Below are 21,323 nucleotides of genomic sequence, written 5' to 3' on the forward strand. Positions count from 1 at the left end.
CACAGCTGAGACCCCACGCCACAGCCCAGCGCTGAGTTAACCTGTCCAAGAGACCATAACACACATATAGACACATATGCACACAGATATATGTATATACAGATATACATTTCAGGGGTGGGAATCAACTCACAACCTGAATCTTATTAATTAATGAGGTTACTGACTGTGAATATCACATTTATTTGTGCATTTATTAAACTACTTATATACATTTGTTAGAATTAGCTGGCTGCTTTGGTTCATGGCATATAAGAATGTTAAGAATTATTAAATAAATGCAAGCAATACACAAAAAGTGCTTTCACTATCTGTGAGTGCTTTAAGTATCTGAAAGATTTCCAGACAAGGGCAGTGAGCTGATTTTTCTTTTTCTTAGCATTATTGCTGCACGACTTTTTACTGATGACTGAAGTTCAGAATCGTTGAAGAGAGAATTGCGATGCATTGGAGTATATATTTTTTGGAATACATATGAACACCACAGCCTGAGCTTTTGTGCTCTTGCACAGCAGGACTGATGCTCTCAGGTCAATCACGATGGCTTCAGGTTAGAGTTACGCCATGTCAGAATAAAACGTTTGAGAGCAGCCGACTCCTGGATGATTCAGAGACGTTAAGTGTGTTTGTCAGCGCGATGTCATACACTAAAAGTCCAGAGTGACAGCGGCAGATGGAAGACGTCGCAAACACAACTTCGGCCTGTCACACACAATCAAGCATCTGTTTTAGGGAACAAACTCTCACTTGCTGACTATGAACACTTGCATTTTCACTTAATATTACCAACAAGCTCATGTGGAATCTGTTTTTGTAGGTTTGAGTTCAAAGAGCCTCTCCTCAGTTTGTCATTAACCTTTCAGCCTGTCTGTACACACACACACACGTACACAAACACCTGCTACACACACACACCTGCTGTGAGTTCACTCGGATATAACCGTGTCCATCTATGCCAAGATATCCATCACAGGGTGGAAACATCTCTCACAGACCTATAGGAAAGAAGAAAATACACATTAAACAGTAACATTACGCCAAGAGCAAATGGAGTCTTTTGCTGAAGTTTCAAGAGATCTCAACAATGTCTCAAATTGTGCTGAAAATGATCTGAGCTGCTATCCACGTTAGTTTTATAGCTCTACACTATTACAGTATATCAATTATTAACTCATTTGTGTCTTACAAATATTTGAAGGAAAAAAAATCTAATATAAATAACTGTTTTTAAGATCTTCTTCTTTTTCTTGAGCAGCAAATCATCATATTAGAATGATTTCTGAAGGATCATGTGACACTGAAGACTGGAGTAATGAGGCTGAAAATTCAGCTTTGATCACAGGAATAAATTACATTTTTACAATATATTCACATAGAAAACAGCTGTTTTGTCCGCAACGACATATAGTGCCGCTGCGCTTCAGGTGACCCGAGTTCGAATCCCGGCTCGTGGACCTTTCCCGATCCCGTCCCCCGTCTCTCTCTCTCCCACCTCGCTTCCTGTCCACTCTTTACTGTCCTATCACAATATTATTTCATCCGCAACCGCATCACAAAACTCATCATCCGTACGCCATCCATCCGCACCAACGTTTTTGACCAATTTTCAAAACCGCACCCGCCTGCCATCCGCCCGCCAAGGCAAAAAACACACAAAAAAATCTTTAAAAAAAAGAAAACAGCTGTTTTAAATTGTAATAATATTTCACAATTTTACTGTTTTTATAATAAGAGATTTCTTTCAAAAGTATAAAAAAAATCAAACATTTTCCAAACTTCTGATCTGTAGTGTGTGTGTGTGCGTGTGTGTGTGTACTTAATATATATATACACTTAATTAAGTCTCCTGATCAATAAAATGACACACCCAAAAACACCCGTCTCACCCGCTCCACAACACCGTCAGCTGCACCGGAAAGACAATCTCTGCACCAGAAGAACTACATCATTAAAATCGCATTGAGGAGCCATTCATCCATTTAGACTGAAATCTCATGCCACTATCTAATCAGAGACCGCTGCAGTCAATACAGCAGAGACAAGACACTGGTCCTGTACTCGGTGCCGTGTGTCAGGCAACATCACTGTGGATTTCTGGACGCTAATGGTACGATTACACTGACCATAATAACATAATGCAGACCGAGGCCAAAGGGGGTCCAGTTTCAGTCCGAGACCAAACCAGGTTTAGGGTTTAGGCAGACGTTATATGAACAGTTATTAACAAGCTCCTATTTTCATCCGAGGTCCAGATAAAAATGTTTTCTGTAAATGGACTGATGCTTTTTCCTGATCATACATACAAAAAAAAAAAAAAAAATCCCGAAATTAATTTCTAGAGAATATCAAAGACTTGAAAATCTTTTCACTTGGACAGTAAGAAACCGCCTAGCAACACCCTGGCAACCACCCCAACCACTCTGAACACTTTACCAGGCAAACGTTAAAATTATCTTCACAGTATGTATGAATCTAGTATTTAAAATACAATAGAAATAATAAAGAAATGGGAGGGACCATACCAAAGACGTGAGATAAGCAGCTATTTATAACCACCTTAATTGGATGGATGGATGGATGGATGGATGGATTAATGGGTAGAAGATAGATGGATTTGCTGAATGGATGAATGGTAGAAGATGGATGGATGGATGGATGGATGGATGGATGGATGGATGGATGGATGGATGGATGGATGGATGGATGGATGGATGGATGGATGGTTGGATGGATGGATGGATGGATGGATAGATGAATGGTTGAAGGAAGATAGATGTATGGATGGATGATGATAGATGGATGATGGTAAATGTATGGATGGATAGATGAATGGTTGAAGGAAGATGGATGGATGATGATAGATGATAGACGGATGGATGGTTGATGGTAAATGGATGGATGGATACATGAATCGTTGAAGGAAGATAGATGTATAAATGGATGATGATAGATGTATAAATGGATGATGATGATAGATAGATAGATAGATAGATAGATAGATAGATAGATAGATAGATAGATAGATAGATAGATAGATAGATGATAGATGATAGATGGATGGATGGATGGATGATGATACATGATAGATGGATGGATGGATGATGATAGATAGATGGATGGATATACTCTGAGTGAACTTTAGTTGAATGTTATTCAAATCTTCAGCTCATTTTTTTCAAAGTAACTCATGATATGATTGGCTCGGGCTCATGCTGGTTTGAGCGATACGTTCAGCTGAGTGTTTTTTGCAGTATATAGAGCATAAATCCAGACAAACACTCGAGCTGATCTATTATACAGGTCAGGACGGCCGTGCTTTGAGAGTTTATGTAAATATATGCATCTGTGGTCAGACGCTGATATTTATCACACTGCCAAATATCACATATTCATCACAGAGCAGACACAACCTTCGAATAGCCCAGGAAAACAGTAAGCAAAGGGTAGAAAAGGGACAAAAGTTGGAGATCAGTCCTCAGTGTGTCTCATAGGGCAGAGGCAATTTTCAGCTCTACTGAACCAATTCCACAACGACTGAAGTCCGAAAGGCTGACAAAACTTATTCATAACGCCAAACTCCTCCATTCTGTCATTCAACATAAGGCTTCAGTTGGCTCAAATTTGGACCAGGGATCAGAGAACTCCATTAGTAAGCAGCGGTGGGATATGAACACAGTATTGGAATAATTCTGAGTGGAAATGAGGGCAGTTTGTCATTATAAAACAAACAGCCGGTCGCCGAAGAGCCGAATACACAAACGCCTAATGACTTGAATGCATTCCATTACACCTGATTAGTCAAGCAGGTCCGAGCTTTTAGGACTCAGAACACCAAAAGGATGAATATCACACACGTGCCGAATGAAACGAGCCCTGCAAACAACCTGAAGAGGAGAGCGTTTAAAGGTAGATAAAGGATGTCTCTTAAAACACAGTAGATCTCTTCCGAAACGTGGGTTTCTATATTGAAAAAATCTGATGTGGGATTTACTTTTACAATTTTCACTCAGAAATTGCTAGTTATTTTCACAAATTAAAGGCATGTATAAAACTAAGAAGTATGTTTTTGTGTAAAACATAAACTCTAATAATCTTTGCTTACAACTTTAAAAAATCGTCTTTTTTTTCAAGTGTGAAAAAAAGTACCAGATAAGATTCATGTTTCTTTGAAGTTGAAGTCTAAAATTGTTGATTGAAAAAAAAAAAACTAAAACTAAAATAAAAAATAATTTAAACAAAAATAGATTAAATAGAATTATGGATTATAGAAAAATAGATAAAAAAAACACTAATAAAATGTCAAAGGCACATAAAAATGTAACTAAAATTAACATAAAAAAGGTAATTAGAAATATTAAAAGAACTATAACAAAACTAAAAAATGATAACTTAGATTAGATCATCTACTTTTTTCACAAATATGTACAAATAAGTAATTAAAAATGACAACCAAGCACAACATCTTTTGATTGTTAACTTATCAATAAGCTAACATAAAACTCTAACAGAGTCAATATAGAGTTGAGTACTTATAAGAGAGTTATTAATTTGATGCACACCGTTGCTGCCTGTGTACAGCATCCCTAAGCTGCAGTCTTAATTAAGATGCATTAGAAGGCAGCTGACTGCATAGACAGCAAGGGAGCTCACTAGGCTTTGGAACGGAGCCATTATGTACACATGACTGTGTAAAGGCCTGGAGTGCAGATGGCCTGTAGCGCGCAGTGATGTGTCGTGTTGCGGTTAGCATTGTTGCCGTTTGCCTATTCTAAGAAACACAGATTGCTGGACATGGAGCGTTTTTATAGGGATTAGTTTGGCTTAGTGCCGTGGCTAACACTATGATTAGGGCTTTCTGGCACTGGAGATAAGTGAATTCTCTCTGGTTATTCAGAGGCTGTTCAGGGGAAAAGCAGCAAATAAGGCACCGTTTTAATAGAGAAAAACAGAGTGAACTGTGGCTCTGTAAGACTGATAACCTCTTCCCTCTAATCACCATTACCGGACTCGTATCTATTCACATTCACAGAGAGAGAGAGAGAGAGACAGACAGACAAGCATTAGGTTAATTTCGCCCCATGGCGCACATATGGGAACCGTTCCTTTGCTCTAATCCTGATTTTTAATACAAAGAGGAAAGGCATGACTGAGCCAGAAGCGGGAGATTAAACTGACAGTACCAATTTGTCGTTTTTCTGATATTTTCAGTCTAAAGGATCAAACAGCTGTAAGGTTACAGAACCAACTCTTGAATTCATTCAACCTGTTGTGTGCAGTCATCCATGATGCACCGACTTCGGCTTCTTCTATTTTTAGGACCATTAAGATTTGTTTGCCCTCTGACGCTAATTTCATGACGATTGAAAAAGATGTCTGCTCATGTAAGGACCACCCATTGGCCCAACGACCTGGCGAAGGTTTAAAGCGTGTATGTCTTTTCAGCGCTCCAGTGAAGTTCACTTAATTTATTGGAACTTAGTTTTAGTATTACTTTAGCTCTATGCGTAATCTGACTCCAATTTCAAATGATAATCAAATTTAGATCGTATTTCTGATTAGAAAATTATCATAAATATTGATTATGAATTAATTTAGATCTTTGATTATTCTGATTATCCCATACTTTCAATTATTCGTTCATTACGGACCTAGTGTCACTTTGAGACGCCACGTCGCGACTGCGCGCTCACGATCACAAACTAGCCAGTCCTGAAATAGTCAGAGGGTGCAGTACAAATATTTTACCCGATGCGGCCGCTCACTACAGACCCATAGGTGTAATTTATATAATATTTGCAGCATACAACATGCTAAATCAGGGAATAGTCAGAAATCAGAAGCTCTTCCTAAGATGTGCCCCATGCTCTATTCAAAGTGCCTTTAGTTTGATCTATTCTGGACAAAGATTTGCGGAAACACCAGACTACACATTAATCTACTGGAAATAATGATTTCAGAAGAATGCAAAAATAAATCAAGGTTAACATTTATTTGTCAGGTAAAAATGTATCATGCCAATTACAGAAGTAAATTATTAAAAGCCAATTCAAAAATACATGAAATCATTTACTCAAAACAGACTCTAAAATCATTCAGATGAAATGAATAACATCAGGACTGAACTGATAAACACACACGCACAATTTCTCTGATTTACAACCACCTTTTGTCCATACCTGATTTGCTCTTACTGCTGCCATCTTAAGAATGTCAGCTGTTTTTACTATTGTTTACTGTTGCTCTTCCTACTACTTCAACTCATACCTCATCACAAAAAGTACTGTAACGTGTTACGTTGTTGTGTTTTTCTGTAGCTCTTTTTGATTGCACATGCACTTTGCTGTTTGTTTCTTTTGTGTTGTTAATTTATGTTGTATGTAGCACCTTGGTCCTGGAGGAACGTTGTTTCGTTTCTCTGTGTACTGAACTGTATATGGTTGAAATGACAATAAAGTCTACTTGAACTTGAACTTGAACTTGAAAAGTAATGTGTCAGGGTTTTCCAACAGGAAAATATTGACATGCGTTACTAATTGGGGGATTCTCCTGGTAAAAGATTCCCAAAGTGTATTCTATTCCCTTGCCTTAAATACCAGACCAGAACAACAGGGGTTATACAAATGTTGTTTAGAGTTGTTTGGGGCAATCCATGTACCCTAGGGGGGGTAGCACCTGGTTCCAGGAGATATCGTAAACAGATATCAGCCAGAGAGGAGATACAGGATTTTCCTAAGTTCTCAATCTTTTTCATTAAACCAATGACTGCAATGAAATTAAGACCATTTTACCAATCGCACTGTGCCCTTTAAAATGACACCAAACATGTAAAGGAAAAACAATATATTCACAAGATACACCATATGTGATATATAGACATTCTTAATGAACTTTCAGTGACTTGAGGAGGGAGAGGAGGAGGGAGAGGGGGATGCAGAGATAAGGAAGAAGGACAGTTTGGACAGGCGATGTCTTTGCTATCTTCTGTCCAGGGTGCATTTTACTGCTTTATTGCAGGGTGCCTTTTGTTTTAACAGGAAAATCAGTTCTTTCAGACGGCCCCTGGCCCCTTGGGACAGATTTGGATCAGGCCTAAGGGGACACTTTTTCCTGTTTCCACATTTTCAGTGTTATTCTCTGAGTGTTCATAGGGCTGACCACTGTGCAGGAATCCAGTCGTCACCTGAAATAACAGCATTGAACATTAAAATGAAAGCATGGCAGAATCTGTGGATGCTGCAGCAGCTGGACAGGGTGTCACATGACCCTCTCGGCCGGGTTTGCTTCCACCTGCACTTGGCTGCGTTGGTATTCAGTCTGTAGATTGATCTCGTTGTATCAAGTCTGTTTGCGTTGGTCAGCATGATCAGAAGGTGTCATTGGAAAGTGTCATTATAACTCTTTGCGGAAACATCTTTGTCCTCCCTAGGATGTTTTAACTGACCCTTTGAGAAGTCCTCGGTCACCTTCAAGCAGAAGGTTTCATTTGCCGGGTAGATCAGAACTCCATAGTTGAAGGAATCATTTACTGATGACGCTCCATTGCGTGTGAGACACCTGAACAATCAATCAATCAATCAATCATTTATTTATAGAGCACATTTAAAACACAACCGAAGTTGACCAAAGTGCTTTACAAGGAATAAAAGAGACACAAAAATAAAACCACTATACATACATAACTACCAGACAAGACAAAAAGGCACTCAATAGAATAAAAGAAAAATCTAGGAAGACAAACTACATAGTGTTAAAAGCCAAGGTGAATAAATGAGTCTTGAGCTGAGATTTAAAACTACAGATAGATGGAGCATGCCTAATAGAAGGAGGAAGGCAGTTCCAGAGCTTCGGCCCAGCAGCGGCAAAAGCACGCTCACCACGTTTTTTAAGTTTAACTTTAAGGACTGTAAGATGGCCAAGGTCGGAGGATCTCAGGTTTCTGGATGGAGTGTACGGAGTCAAAAGATCCGTTAAATATTGAGGAGCCAAATTATTCCGAGATTTATAGACAAACAATACAATTTTAAACTCAATCCTATACTTTACTGGAAGCCAGTGCAACGACATTACGATGGGTGTTATGTGGTCATACTTTCGCTTCCCTTCAAGTAGTCTAGCAGCAGCATTTTGGACCAACTGTAGACGAGAGATGGAAGCCTGAGAAATACCATAATACAAAGAATTACAGTAATCAAGCCTAGATGTAACAAATGCATGAATAGCTGTTTCCAAATTTCTCCTAGATAAAATCGACTTTACTTTACTGAGAAGGCGAAGTTGGTAAAAGCATGACTTGACAACAGCTGAAATCTGTTTATCAAACTTTAAACTAAAAAGGAAGCCCAAATTTCTGGCACACTTTGTGTTATAAGGGGAGAGAAAGCCCAGATCAAAATCAAGAACACAGTTTTCCTTGGGGCCGAAAATAATAAACTCAGATTTATTTTCATTTAAGTTTAAAAAATTGCTTGAAAGCCATGACTTAAGTTCGTTTAGACAATCTAATAGTGGCTGAAGAGTATAATTATTATTGCGTTGCAAGGGCAGGTAGAGCTGTGTATCGTCGGCATATAGATGAAAAGAGACACCATGCTTTTTAAAAATAGCGGCCACGGGGAGCAGATACAGAGAAAACAACACAGGCCCAAGGATTGATCCCTGAGGAACACCACAACCAAGATGTTTGTTAGTGGATGAGTATTGTCCCAAATGAACAGTAAAACATCTATCTGACAGGTAAGAGTGAAACCATTGCAAAACAGAACCACGAAGTCCTACACAAGACTCCAAGCGTGACAGAAGGATGTTGTGGTCGACTAAATCAAAAGCAGCACTTAGATCTAACAGGACCAAAGCCATTTGTTTGCCTGAGTCAGTGGTGAGATATATATCATTTAAGACTCTTAAAAGAGCAGATTCAGTGCTATGTAATGCTTTAAAGGAGAACTACGGTCAATTTTAACATTGAGCTCATTTTTTTGTATATTTGGAGTGCTGTCAATACAGAGAACAACGACAAAAATCGGTGTTGCCTACACCGAGTTATTCTATTTTTAAAATTTGCACCCTGTTGACTTCAATAGGGCAAGTACTAAACCTGCTTTTAGCCTCTTAACATCCTTGATGTGTCATTACAAGTGCACAGAAAATGTGAGTGATTCCTTCTGAGTGAACACGAGTGAATCTGACTGCAGTAGATGTGAAAGAAATGTATAAAAATTATGTTATTTAAGCCAGCGCAAATACCTGTTTACATCCTGTTTTTCGGTTAAAGTCCAAAGTAGTCGATTGCCGAGTTCACGCGCGTGATCATAGGTAACTAAACCTATGCGCGTGAACTCGGCAATCGACTACTTTGGGCCCGACAGTGGAAACGCATGCCCGGTGCTATTGGCCCGAGGCTATTAGCCCGGCACGGCCCGTTTAAAGCCCTGGCCCGGCCCTAGCCCGACAGTGGAAACGCGGCTACTGACCATGCAATAATTGAACACTGATGTATTTGTGATTATTGTAAGATGAGGAAAAAAGTTATTGGATAAACACAAGAACACAAGATAACAAAACATGATGTACTCAAAAATGTGAAACTCAAAAGTCAAAGGTGCGAGTGGTAAATATGGTCTCTTTTTCAGAATCATATATTTAATGAACAGGTGTAATTTGATCACCAAATTCTTCACTACCGCAGTGATCTGGTAGTGGAATTTAGACTTGGTCTGGATGAATCAAGGAGGGTAACAGAAAGTCACCATAACTAGTATATTTACTAGCAGTATGCATAATTAGAGTATATCACATAATTAAACATGGAAATACACAATTTCATAATTATAAAATTGTCTACGTTAGTTGTTATAAGTGCAAATCATCAATGAAACTTAATGTTTTAATAGATTCAATTAGAGAATGAAATGTATAGAAACAGAGATTTAAATTCTCTAGTTTAACTTTTGTAATCATCCTCTGTGCATTTGATATACAGGCTAGGTCAAACTCAATAGTGCAGGTCTGAATTGTATAGTTGACAAATAGAAATGCCTGCATTTTAGATTTAGCTGTTTAGATATCATTAGTCATTTGTTGGAAACTAGGGGGCCCTCCTGGTTTTCAACAATTGCCAACGACTGGACATAATAAATATTTTTTTCCAAAGACCAGTTGTATTAATGGGTCTCAATTAGATGTTTTATGTGGATTTAAATCAATTGATGTGTGACCTCAGCCATGCATGTCCTATGCACAGCCCAGTATTTACATACAGGAAGTTGACAAGACTATAATGCTGAAAAGAAATTATTAAAATAATTTCCCTTGTCAGGTGAATGATGTATTGTAGATTTGCATGATGTGAATAATTTTGGCCTGGATAGTCTTATGATCTATGCCAAGTAGAGATGTTCTAAGATTGATCATAGTGATGGTGTGTATTGTGTATGTTTGTGTATAGGAGATGGGTGGTGTTTTATCCTACCATAATCTGTGTTGCATAATTTAGTTCCAGTTCTAAACTGGGAGGCCACATACAGGAGCTGCTTCTGTAGTGTTGTGAGGTGTGAGCGGCCCCTTGAAGTTTCTCCACCCCCATCTCCTAATGTAAAGCTGTGTGTAGGGCAGGCGAGACCAGACCCTTGTGGAATCTGGTTCTGAAGAAAGTCATTTGTCAGCCTGTAAGGAAATGGACCTAGAGAGGAAAACACAGTTTAATCTTGAGCCTTTATACAAATTGCATTAAGATAGATGGTCGATCTCAATATTTATTTGATTGCCTTAGCCAGACAGTTGTTACTGATGGCTTTGATCTGTTAAGATTTTACGCCATTAGAAGAAAATTTGTTTTTGTTTACAAAGACATGTATCATTATCAGGGTTCTAAATTAACACCCGCCAACCCGCCAAATGCGGGTTAAAATTAATTTTGGCGGGTGTTAATAAAAACTTACTAGCCAGTTTGGCCGGTGATGCATGAGGCATTACATGCAGGGATGTAGTGGAGGCTAAACGCACGTAAACGCCGTTTACGCACCTCCCAAAATTCGGAAATAGCGTTTACCCACCTCCTAAGTGTGTTTATCCACCTCTAAATTGCGTTTATCCACCTCTAAATTTCACGCTTTTCAAGTGCGTGATCGCCGATCGGTACATGATTCGAGCATTTGGGCCGTTAACGACAGTGCAGAACATTGAGCAGAGAGCGCAGCGCGCCGACACACACACACACACACACACACACACGGAAGAGAACGGCGCGGAAAAGACACGCTCGTGAAGTTATAGCTGCGAGAGAATGAAACCTGATCGCCGAACACGGAGGCGAAACGGAACATTTTTGGTTTTATTTTTTTATTTTTTGCTAAATTGTCTGTTAATGTCGGCAGCCATTACACTTGTGGAAATTACAGTGCAACTTATATTGTCTTTCTTCTGTTAATTACAGAACCTTTTTTCTAAGTTTTCTTTAGCCTAAAGTTTGCGAGAAACCATGGAAACGAATGGACACAGAAAACACAAGAAATAAGACAAACGGAGTTGGCTAGTAAAGTATTAACGAAATGCGGCAGTGGTAGCCTACTTGGGACAGACTTCTGGGGGCGAGAAGAGGAACGAGGCAGGGGATGAGGAGGGTATCGACAGAGAAACTAAGAAAATGCCAAATGGCTGACGGGTCGTGAATGGCTAGTGTTTGATCACAATAATGTCATCATGTATTGTCAGGATTGCCACATGTAGCCTACTCAAAAAAAAAAAAAAAAAAATTTTGGCTAGTGGATATTCTGATTGGCTGGTAACTTTAGAAAGTTACCAGCCACATTGGCTGGTGATCAAAAAAGTTAATTTAGAACCCTGATCATTATCATGATCCTGTGTTTGCAAAGAAAAGGTCAATTAAACAGTGATAATGGTCAGATCTGACTGCTGTTGCAGTCTCTCACACAGTCTGCTGTGTTGTGGGCATTAGGACCCTCAGCCTTTGGAATTTATGGTGTTATTCAAACTCTTGACCATTTGGATCTCTGTGGTCCATAGACTGTAGATTTTCTGCCTGATGTTTCCAATTCACACAACTGTACATGTCCAGTAAAATACCTTCCCTGATCAAATTCCATGTTGCTGAAGTTTTTTAACACTTGCACCACTTTGTTTGTGGTTTTGTTGCAAGAGAAAATTTAAATTTGTACCTCCCCTTGTTCCTGGGTTAAAGATCTGTTAGATCAAAATAAAATCATCCTGTGGATATGGATGGATATTTAAGACAGGGTAATCAGGTTGATCATTTTAGTTAGTATATACTGAGCATTGTAATTTCTCTCATTAAAGATTCTTGCACAAATAGAAGGTAAATAAATTCTTTCTGATTCATACTTCCTTTCAGTTTCCTTTCCAATACTTTCTCTAACCATCTATTATCTCATTCCTCCCAACACTAGTGTTCCTTCTTGTTCCCTACATACACGTACCATCTTTCTACATTCTGATTCTTTCCATTCTCAGTAAACATCCGTTCCTCTTCTAACCCAAAGCTGAATCATCAAGAGATTAAAGCCATTCTTGGCCATTACAATATAATATATATTACAATCTGGTCATAATATAAATTATATTTTATAAAATTGTTTAAATTGAACCAATTTTATTTACTGGTCTTGGGGGTTTCTACTGAGTAATTTGTCAAGACTGACTTGTTATCTTCTCACTAGCCGCGTTTCCACTGTCGGGCCAGGGCCGGGCCGTGCTAGTGCGTGCCAGGGCCAGTCGCGTTTCCACTGTCACTTCCGGGGCTTGATCGGGGCTTACTCGGGGCCAACGGCCAGGATTTCTGGCCCGTCGAATACCTTGGGCCAAAGCGGGCCAGCTCGGGCTAGAGGAGTGGTTACCAACAGAGGAGGAGTTTACCGTTGGGAGACGGCAGCGCCGGATGATTCTGTCAGCATTTAAGACTTAAAAATAAAATAATTTAAATCGCGTTCATGTTTGAATGCCTTCTGTTTGTGATGCAAAAGACTATGCGCGCTAGCCGTTACCATAGTAAACATAGTAAACGCTTGAAGATACACATAGTAAAAAAACAGTGAACGCTTGAAGAAATCAGTGATTTCTAAATGTGATGTAAATATGTCCTGTAGCCTAACTAAGTTACCAGATAAAGAAACAGACGCGACTGAAAAAGTAAGTGTTGTCTTTCTTTTGTGAAATAGACCTACATAATTTATTTACATAAATTAATTCATTATGATCAATGTATCACTTTTTATTGTAAACCTGTGGTAAAACATCGATGCTTGGGTTTTGAATATTCAAGTAACCGTTAACTGCTAAACAAACAAACAAAAAAAAAAGCCAGCAAACGGCCGCTTTTATCGTGTTTGTTTTCAGCGCTGTTTCCAGTGATTTCTGATTAGTTTTCTGATAAAACTTCCATTTGTTGGTGAAATGATGGGTTAGTGTGACGTTGTCCCAGAGAGGCGTGTTACGGGCGTGTTTTAGTGAAGCGCTGTGGAGCTTCTGGCCCGACAGTGGAAACGCATGCCCGGTGCTATTGGCCCGAGGCTATTAGCCCGGCACGGCCCGTTTAAAGCCCTGGCCCGGCCCTAGCCCGACAGTGGAAACGCGGCTACTGATCTTATAGAAGGCGTTTGGCCCTGCAGCTCCAGCTGTGCTGGCATGAGCATTGTGTACACAGCAACAACCAAACTGGAAACCAGTTACAGCTGCTTTGATGCTGTGAACATTCAATGGACTGCAGGCATTGAGAAACATGGGTCAAATCATTGCTCAATTTAAAGATTTTTGTGACTAAAATTTAGAATTGGACACAATTATCTTATTTTAGGCTGAGATGTTATCAGTTGCATTATTTTAAGAATCTTATTTGAATATGAAAGAAAGGTTGGACACACAGGTCTCATGGAGGGCGCCAAGATTGTTTTATGGTTTGTTACTTTTGTCAGTCTCTTTTGAGACCTTGAAAACATACAAGAATGCAGTGACTGCAAAGTCTGATATAAGACCAAATTAAAAGCTATGTTTTATAAGACTGAGCCTTAAATGGTATTGTTAAAACCATATTTGGGACATCAGTCATGAACTTTTTAGCACTATTGAAAGATTTTCAAAGAACAATGATTACTTTGATGTAATTCATATTGGTCTTTTGTCTAAATTATCTCATGAGACAAGGACAAGCTGTGCATGTCCTCTGACACTATCAGGCCTGGTTACAAGCCTCTTAGTAACACAATAATTGTCATTATATGCATAAGTTTTAATATGTAGCGTATTTTTCTGAATTTCAGCCTCTAGTACTCTCTAGGAGTCCTAGAGAACAGCTGCTATGCAGAAGATGTTATTCATTTCATCTGAATGATTTTAGAGTCATCTTTGAGTAAATGATTTCATGTATTGTCGTTGAATTGGCTTTTAATAATTTACTTCTGTAATTGGCATGATACATTTTTACCTGACAAATAAATGTTAACCTTGATTTATTCTGCATTCTTCTGAAATCATTATTTCCAGTAGATTAATGTGTAGTCTGGTGTTTCTGCAAATCTTTGTCCAGAATAGATCAAACTGAAGGCACTTTGGACAAAACAGTGCAAAACAGACTCTAAAATCATTCAGATGAAATGAATAACATCAGGACTGAACTGATAAACACACACGCACAATTTCTCTGATTTACAACCACCTTTTGTCCATACCTGATTTGCTCTTACTGCTGCCATCTTAAGAATGTCAGCTGTTTTTACTATTGTTTACTGTTGCTCTTCCTACTACTTCAACTCATACCTCATCACAAAAAGTACTGTAACGTGTTACGTTGTTGTGTTTTTCTGTAGCTCTTTTTGATTGCACATGCACTTTGCTGTTTGTTTCTTTTGTGTTGTTAATTTATGTTGTATGTAGCACCTTGGTCCTGGAGGAACGTTGTTTCGTTTCTCTGTGTACTGAACTGTATATGGTTGAAATGACAATAAAGTCTACTTGAACTTGAACTTGAACTTGAACTTGAAAAGTAATGTGTCAGGGTTTTCCAACAGGAAAATATTGACATGCGTTACTAATTGGGGGATTCTCCTGGTAAAAGATTCCCAAAGTGTATTCTATTCCCTTGCCTTAAATACCAGACCAGAACAACAGGGGTTATACAAATGTTGTTTAGAGTTGTTTGGGGCAATCCATGTACCCTAGGGGGGGTAGCACCTGGTTCCAGGAGATATCGTAAACAGATATCAGCCAGAGAGGAGAAACAGGATTTTCCTAAGTTCTCAATCTTTCTCATTAAACCAATGACTGCAATGAAATTAAGACCATTTTACCAATCGCACTGTGCCCTTTAAAATGACACCAAACATGTAAAGGAAAAACAACATATTCACAAGATACACCATATGTGATATATAGACATTCTTAATGAACTTTCAGTGACTTGAGGAGGGAGAGGAGGAGGGAGAGGGGGATGCAGAGATAAGGAAGAAGGACAGTTTGGACAGGCGATGTCTTTGCTATCTTCTGTCCAGGGTGCATTTTACTGCTTTATTGCAGGGTGCCTTTTGTTTTAACAGGAAAATCAGTTCTTACACTCACTTCAGTGCAAAACAAGAAAAATGTTATTAATATTACAATATAAAGTTATATACTACAAAAATGTTAAATATAAACATCTGCATTTAAACACCTGCTTTGTACTGTAATTTTTAATTAGATACAGTCAAATAACAGCAATGATAATTATATAGGCTATATATTAAAATCTCTTAATAGCCATAAAACAGGCTAACTGTGCTTCTTAATACATAATATATTTTCTAATTCTTCTGGTTTTGGGCTGAAATGTAACCTGGACGTGTTTTCATGAGATTCATTATTTTAAGTTATATATAGAACTCGAGTTATTAGATTCTGGTGCTAACCCAGAAACTCAGTGAAAAACATATAACGAAACATTTAATCTTTAAACAACCATATTAAAGTAAATTCGAGAAATGGTTGTTGTTGACATAAAGACTAAAGCAGGCCTGAAGTAAACGCCACTGAATGCTGTCTAACAGTGTAATTGAATGCTGGAGATGGATCAGACAGACTTTAAAGCAGAAGTTGAAAAGCCCGCGAACGCTTTCAAGTTCGAGCAGTGCTTAAAATTTCACTTTCACTTAATTTCATCCGTTTCATTATTAACATTAGTTGAAATCCCATCCCTCACATTTTAATTGACATGATGAATTGGCACTCTAACAATATATTTCGATGTTTACGAGTGTGTGTGTGTGTGTGTGTGTGTGTGTGTGTGTGTGTGTGTGTGTGTGTGTGTGTGTGTGATCATCGAAACTGCCCAAAAATAATTGGTTCCATGTTCAATTACACTAATCACATTAAACTACATGGAGACCAACCAGTTTACCACATTTCTTTGAAATATGACTTCAATATTAGGTTCTTTGTTTCAAATTGTGCGAATACACAGTTGGGACGTATTAAAAAAAGCACACTTACTGTAATTGAACTTTTTCAGGGAAACACTCCCCTCGGGTGAACTTCTTGTCTTCAAACATGCTGAACCTTAACACGTGCGACTGCCAGATGTCCTCATCGGGTTTATATTGGTGGTTATTCGGTTATTTTACATTTTATAAATCAGCATTATTACTTTATAAACTTATCGTGAGGTAAACTCTCACCTCACGCGCTTCCCGCTGTTTCTCCTTGGAGATGCGCGTGCGCGTCAGTTATTTGTTTATTGAATTTCAGCGCGAAAATCCACAGATTGTTTCAACAGTTATCATATATGCTATAATTTTTAAATGTATGTACATTTATAACACTACACTTTGTATTATATTACCTTTGCATTCAATTACAAAAAATAGTTAACGCTGCTGTGGTGTTTCTAATACAGCAAATGTGGGAGTGACGTCAAATGGACATCTTTCTTTCTCTCTCACTACTATTATTATTTTTTTATCTCTTTTTGAAAATTGTGAAAACACAGTTGTGGTGTTTTTCTTTTGCTACGTGAGCAAATGGGAACACAAAAAAAAATATTTCTCATACATTGTATGACGACTTCTGAGAAACCCTGATGAGTAATTAAAACTAGTACAGAAACATTATTTCAGCACTTAACATTCAATTGAATAAATCGAATATTCAAATATTAATTAAAATGAAAAAGACTATAAAAATTACATTATTAATAGTGAACAATTACCAGGCTTCTTATTCTTGTCTTCTTATGTCTGATGGTTTGGTTCTTGACATTTATGATACTGTTATGGAATCATGCAATCATTCCGAATCATTTAAATATAACATTTGTAATAATAACATTTGAATATCTTTTGATACCATCACTTTACCATTGGACACTGTCACGGCACTGTTTGTAAGATACATTTATTTAGGCCTAAATTACATCCAGTGCATTGTTTGTCTTTCTCCAGTGAAGTATCTTACAATGACGTGAAGAGATCCATGTTTTGTCACATAATTTGCAACATACTAAACGTCCTTTTTCTCCCATATAGGTGTCGGAAGTCATACGTATAGTGAACTGACCAGCTGTACACGAGCACCATGGATACAATAAACTTCACCTTCTGGACGGCCTCTGAGGGCAACGAGACCGTGGAGACAGTGGACGAGAGCCCGTATAAGACAGTGGAGGTGGTGTTCATTGTACTGGTGGCCGGCTCACTAAGCCTAGTGACCGTTATCGGGAACATCTTGGTCATGCTTTCCATCAAGGTAAACAGAAGCCTGCAGACTGTCAACAATTACTTCTTGTTTAGCCTGGCCTGTGCTGACCTAATCATTGGCCTTTGCTCTATGAACTTGTACACAGTCTACATTGTGATCGGATACTGGCCGCTTGGCCCGGTTGTGTGCGACTTGTGGTTGGCGCTGGACTACGTGGTTAGCAATGCCTCGGTCATGAACCTGCTGATTATTAGCTTCGATCGCTATTTTTGTGTCACCAAGCCGCTCAGTTATCCGGTGAAGAGGACGACCAAAATGGCCGGCATGATGATTGCGGCGGCATGGGTTTTGTCTTTCATTCTCTGGGCCCCGGCAATCCTATTCTGGCAGTTTATCGTTGGTGGGCGCACAGTGCCGGAGAGGGAGTGCTATATTCAGTTCTTCTCCAACGCCGCAGTCACTTTCGGCACAGCTATAGCGGCTTTCTACCTGCCTGTGATCATCATGATGGTGCTGTACTGGCAGATTTCCCGTGCTAGCAAGAGCCGCGTCAAGAAGGACAACCGCAAGCCATCGGGTGCCAACCTCGACGTGGCCTCTTCCAATCAGATCCGCGAAAACACAACCAACAAACCCACCAACAACAACCTAACAGCTGAAGAAACAGATCGAGGACAGACCCAGGTAACAGAGGATGCCGCCAACCAACATGATGCCAAACTCCAGAATGGCAAAGCGCCATCAACGGCGAGCGGAGAAGCGGAAGATGGCGGACGAGGAAACGAGGAGAAAGAAAGCTCAAATGACTCCAGCTCTGGAAGTGGCGCCGTAAACAATCAGAAAGAGGAGGTGGTGGCGCCATCAATAGCTGAGGAAAACCAAGCTCCTGCTAGGCACCGCGCCAAAGCCGGCGGATCCAAACTGACCTGCATCAAGATCAACACCAAATCGCCAAAAGGAGACTGCTACGCGCCTTCGAACGCGACTGTAGAGATCGTTCCTGCGACCGAAAGGCAGAATCACGTGGCGAGGAAAATCGTGAAAATGACCAAGCAGCCGCCGAAGAAGAAAAAGGCGCCGTCTTCTCGGGAAAAGAAGGTCACGCGCACCATTATGGCCATATTAGTGGCGTTTGTTGCAACTTGGACGCCTTACAACGTCATGGTCCTGATCAACACCTTCTGCTCCAGCTGCATTCCCAGCACCGTGTGGACCATCGGATACTGGCTCTGCTACATCAACAGCACGATCAACCCCGCCTGCTACGCCCTCTGCAACATCACCTTCAAAAAGACCTTCAAACACCTGCTGCTCTGCCAGTACAAGAACATACGCTCCACCCGATGAGCAGGAACAGTGTGTGTGTGTGCATGCGTTATACTTTACATGTGCGTGTTCTGGTGACAAAGGTATATGTGTGGATGTGTTTGTATGTGTGAAGAGGTCATAAGGAAGTAAAACCAGTTCAAACCAGGGTGAATTTAGGTTAATTGGGACAATTTTTCCCATTGAAATGATTGGGAATAGTATCCAAATCAACCTGAATTCACCCCATCAACACCCAACATACACAGTTTTACAAATCCTTCATCTTTGTAGATTCATATTATTATCTCTTTTTTTGGCTTTCAGCTACAAATCAGACTGCATTTTACACATTTTACCATATTTAAATCAGATTTTCAGTCAGAAAATGCAGTCCTCAGATTGTGTCTACAGGTGTGTGTTTGCATTCATTGTTTTTATATATATATATAGATAGATAGATAGATAGTCTGTTGTAGCACTTTACACACATAGATGTGATGCATGTCACAAAAGGAGGAAAAGAAGTGCTAAAATATTTGATTTATAAACAAAAATGTTAAAAGAACAACAAAAAAAAAACGAGCATTTAAATGGTCAGATTGGAGTCTGTCCTATTCAATAATACACAAATAAGGGGACAACAGGGCTGACTGAAGATCCAAACCAAACGCGTTTGAGCTTCAGTATAAAATCACACCTGTACACGTGTATATAAACATGTACTGTATCCGTGTCGTGTGTGTGTGTGTGGTTGCATGCTGGATGATAATGTGTGCGCTCAACATTAAAATCCACTTAAATCAGTCAACATGAAGCCCGTTTACCTGTGTAATCAGGAATATTCAACTTGATTTAACGGTGGGTGCTATACTTGATTTCATCCAGATCATTAACCCTCATCTTTCCCAAGCGAGTCAAAATGACCCGATTTTTTATTTTTGTTGAGAAAGCTTATTTTATTTAAATTGGATAATATTTTTAAATGCAATTTTTTAATTTGATTTACCTTTAAATTACTAGATTTTATCAATAAATAATAAATAAATAGTAATTTAAGCACATTCCTCACATTCTTTCAACTTAAATTCAAAATAGCTCACAATTTCATGCATAACCCTTTTAATTCAGCTCAAAATATCTTTGTGTGTCTTTTCCGACCTCTTGTGGAAAAATACTAATATAACATGATATGTCATCTCTATATGAGCTGTTCCGCTGGGTCCTAAAGTCAGTTAACTTCAGTTTGCATTCAGATACACATGTAGACATCAAAACATTTTTTGGTAACGTTTTAGCATTTTTAGTTCGAATTTTGAACATTTTTAGTTTTTCTATGTGTTTTTCTGAAGCATTCCTCGCATTCCATTCATTCCTAATGGGGTCAAACTAAATTTCAACCACAAAACTCCTCGAATCCATTAAATTTCTGAGGATTTGTTACTTTTTTAAATTTCAACCACAAAACTCCTCGAATCCATTAAATTTTTTCTGTGTGTGTGTATTCGTGGTTCAAGTGCAACAAAAGTCCTAGGGTCTTGACTTGGACCCCTCTGATGAACACTACATTTTTATTTTATTTTAAATGAGTTTCGGGTCAAAATGACCCGAGGGAAGGATGAGTGTAAAAGAAAAAGATTAAAGACGATGTTCATCATTTAATTGTGCCGAATAAGGCCAGAAACGTGTTTAGTCAACGGGCTCATGTTGACTTTAAAGCTTTGCGTCTACGATGACAGGTAGCATGGTTGCAGAGTGTGTGTGTGTGTGTGTGTGTGTGTGTGTTTGTCATGTGCTGTGTGAGAGCTATAAGAGGGTTGAAGAGGCTCTCTGCCGTGCCCGTATGTTAAAGTGGATGAGTTCTGAGTGCTCGGGGTCTCCAGGGATGCAAATCTAACCCTTTTAAAGCGAGCAGACGCGCAGAATAAAGAGGCTCTCAGACATTAGCATCCACCTCACCTCTGCTTTGCATTTACACAAAACAGTTCACTCACGCTTGGGCGAAAAAAGGAAATTACCAGCTACGTGCAGACTGAAGAGAGCGCTAATTCATCAGATACTCCAAAACCTGCTCGTGAAACTTATTAAAAGGCCAAAACGCTTGCGTTCTGCGTTATTGCAAATGACATTCAGCATGTCTGACGCGCTTGTTCTCGTCCTAAAGACCTGATTTGCTCTTTGTGTTCATGATTTGCCTGCAGGCGAAGTATGTGTGTGTGTGTGTGTGTGTGTGTGTGTGTGATCACCCCGGTAAGGGGTTTATTAAAACTCACAGGTTCTTGCCTTGTGAATTTAAAGGGCTAAAGTGCATTCACTTCCTCATCTCA

The 21,323-nt window shown here is 39.1% G+C and overlaps 1 protein-coding gene across 1 annotated transcript in view; it reads left to right on the forward strand.

Moving 5' to 3' along the window:
- chrm2a (cholinergic receptor, muscarinic 2a) overlaps positions 1-19,805 on the forward strand; it is a 106,231-nt gene extending 86,426 nt beyond the window's left edge. Inside the window, exon 2 of the mRNA XM_081364106.1 lies at positions 17,520-19,805. Within this exon, the coding sequence (XP_081220232.1) occupies positions 17,569-19,038 (1,470 nt within the window). The 5' untranslated portion in view covers positions 17,520-17,568 and the 3' untranslated portion in view covers positions 19,039-19,805. The remainder of the gene's footprint in view (positions 1-17,519) is intronic.
- The last annotated feature ends 1,518 nt before the right edge of the window (positions 19,806-21,323 follow it).

This window comes from Scardinius erythrophthalmus (assembly GCF_964197995.2).
Source record: "Scardinius erythrophthalmus genome assembly, chromosome: 4".
Taxonomy (NCBI): domain Eukaryota; kingdom Metazoa; phylum Chordata; class Actinopteri; order Cypriniformes; family Leuciscidae; genus Scardinius; species Scardinius erythrophthalmus.